The sequence below is a fragment of the Echinops telfairi genome, unplaced genomic scaffold, assembly GCF_000313985.2.
Source record: "Echinops telfairi isolate 266 unplaced genomic scaffold, ASM31398v2 ScPeMD7_7469;HRSCAF=8507_1, whole genome shotgun sequence".
In the NCBI taxonomy this organism is placed as follows: domain Eukaryota; kingdom Metazoa; phylum Chordata; class Mammalia; order Afrosoricida; family Tenrecidae; genus Echinops; species Echinops telfairi.
In genome coordinates this window covers 97,656,746-97,658,979 of record NW_022111373.1, presented here as the reverse complement: position 1 = coordinate 97,658,979, position 2,234 = coordinate 97,656,746, and the positions used below count along the sequence as shown (strand labels likewise).

The 2,234-nt window shown below is 37.1% G+C and overlaps 1 protein-coding gene across 1 annotated transcript in view; it reads right to left on the bottom strand.

The window, feature by feature from the left end:
- SLC38A9 (solute carrier family 38 member 9) overlaps positions 1-2,234 on the bottom strand; it is a 79,942-nt gene that overhangs the window by 27,519 nt on the left and 50,189 nt on the right. Inside the window, exon 10 of the mRNA XM_045285240.1 lies at positions 425-532. Coding sequence (XP_045141175.1) covers positions 425-532 — 108 coding nt within the window. The remainder of the gene's footprint in view (positions 1-424; positions 533-2,234) is intronic.

Genomic DNA, 2,234 nt, shown 5'->3' with positions numbered 1-2,234 from the left:
AAAAAAAGAAAAATCTATAAGCATCATCTTATATCTTATTTAGCCTGAAAAACAGAAAAGCCCATAAGGACCACAGTGATGTTCAGGAGAAGTTATTATTTGCATAGATTAATCACTGATCGTGTTCTAAGTCTTTGGGATCTAGGGGCATATTTTCTCAGAAAAATCCAGAGAATGAGTCCTTGATTTTCTAATTGCGATAAAACTTCAGCAAATTTCAATTCCCAAGTAGAAATGACCAAAGGTCCTATTTACCTCTAATTTCAAGAATACCAAAATAATCTTACCTGCTATCTTGTATTTAGTTTCACAGAATTAACAAAAATAATCAGCATACAAGCGTCATTTATTTTTGAATAGCATCAAAGAGTGGTTTCCTTAAAGATCACATTGTGATTTACTTTTGTTGGCTATACCAACTCACCTGGTACAAAAAACTCTGTTGGCGTAAACCAGTGAAATTCCAAATGGAATCCCAAGCGCACAGCCTTCAAGGTGACAAGGAAAATCAAATAGAGAACAGACACGGTGCCTGTGGAAAGAGAGAGAGGGGGGAAAAATCAGAAACCGCTGATCAACTTTGTGTGTTTTACAGACTTAAAAAAAACTCTCGTTTCCACCCTATCAGAAAGTATGGATAATAATTATCTTTGGAGTCCACTGGTTATTCCACTAAAACCCAGCTGAGCTCTAAAGATTATCTTGTTACCTAGGACACAAGCTAAAAGAGTTATAAGGAAACAAAAGTCATGCGCTTACACAATTGATGTGTGTATGGATTGGGATAACAGTTGTATGAGCCCCTAATAAAATGTTAAAAATAAATAAAAGAAAAAAAAGAAAACAAAAGTCACCAAAAAAAAAGTCGTCGACCCAGGATGAACAAAATCAGTGGTTCTCAACCTTCCTGATGCCACAACGCTTTAATCCAGTTCCTCGTGTGGTGGTGCCCCCCAACCATAACATTATTTTTGTTGCTACTTCATCACTGTTATTTTGCTACTGTTATGCATCGTAATGTAAAATCTGATATACAGGATGTATTTTGTTACAAACTGAACATAATTAAAGTATACTGATTAATCACAAAAACAATATGTAATTATATATTGTGAAATATTTATTTCTAATTACAAGTAAATGAATTTTAAAAAATCACTTTGGGGACTCGTATAACTCTTATCACAATGCATCCATCCATCCATCCATTGTGTCAAGCACATTTGTACATTTTTTGCCATCATCATTCTCAAAACATTGGCTTTCTACTTGAGCCCTTGGTATCAGCTCCTCATTTTTTCCCCTCCCTCCTCAAATACATGAAATTTTGTCTTGAAGCGTGGTGTAGAATGAGCAACAGTCTTCATGCCGGGTACTCATATGTGGGCATATCTGCTTGTGAGTAGACCCGCCTGGAGACAGATAGAGGAGCGGTGTCTCTACACCTAAGACCATCGAAAATATGTGTTTTCCGATGGTTTTAGGCGACCCCTGTGAAAGGGTCGTTCAATCCCCAAAGGGATCGCGACCCACAGGTTGAGAACTGCTGAATTAGATGAAGGTAACATATTGTTAAGTGCAAATCTGCTTACTGTGCTTATGAGCTGAGGTTAATGGAAAATAGAAGCTGAGAGGTGATCACAAAATGGAAAGGTTACATGAAAAATCAGGAAACAGACTTAAAAAAATGCCTTGTGTTTGAAGTGCTAAAGATAACAAACAGGCTGGAAAAGACTGTCACAATATTAGTGTAGGCTGGTAAGTACAGAACGAAAAGCAATGAATGTGGATTATAAATACGTTTGAGGGAACCAATAAATGATATGATCAATGAAGAGCCTGGTCTAGAGTCTAGAGGAGTCTTGGATTATGTAGTACCCAATCCAATCCCAGGTGTTATAGATAGGAGAAAGTGGTCATTCAGAAATTTTTAGCAACATAGAAGCTAGAGGATTAATTGCCTGTAAGGAACTGAGCCCGGTCATTATAGAGTCAGAGAACCCTGCAAACCTGTCAAACGCTAATTCCTTTAAAGCCATACACTTACATGAAATGGAAATTTTCACAGGAAAAATTGCCCAATATCTTTTAGGTGTTGGGCAATTATCAACCCAGTTAAAAGTCTGGTGATTGTTTTGCTCAACTGAGCAAATTTTTCTATAAGCTCACATGCTAACTTTGAAAAACTTGTTCCATAGGAAAGGCAGCAAGCAAGCCAGGAAACCACACATGTG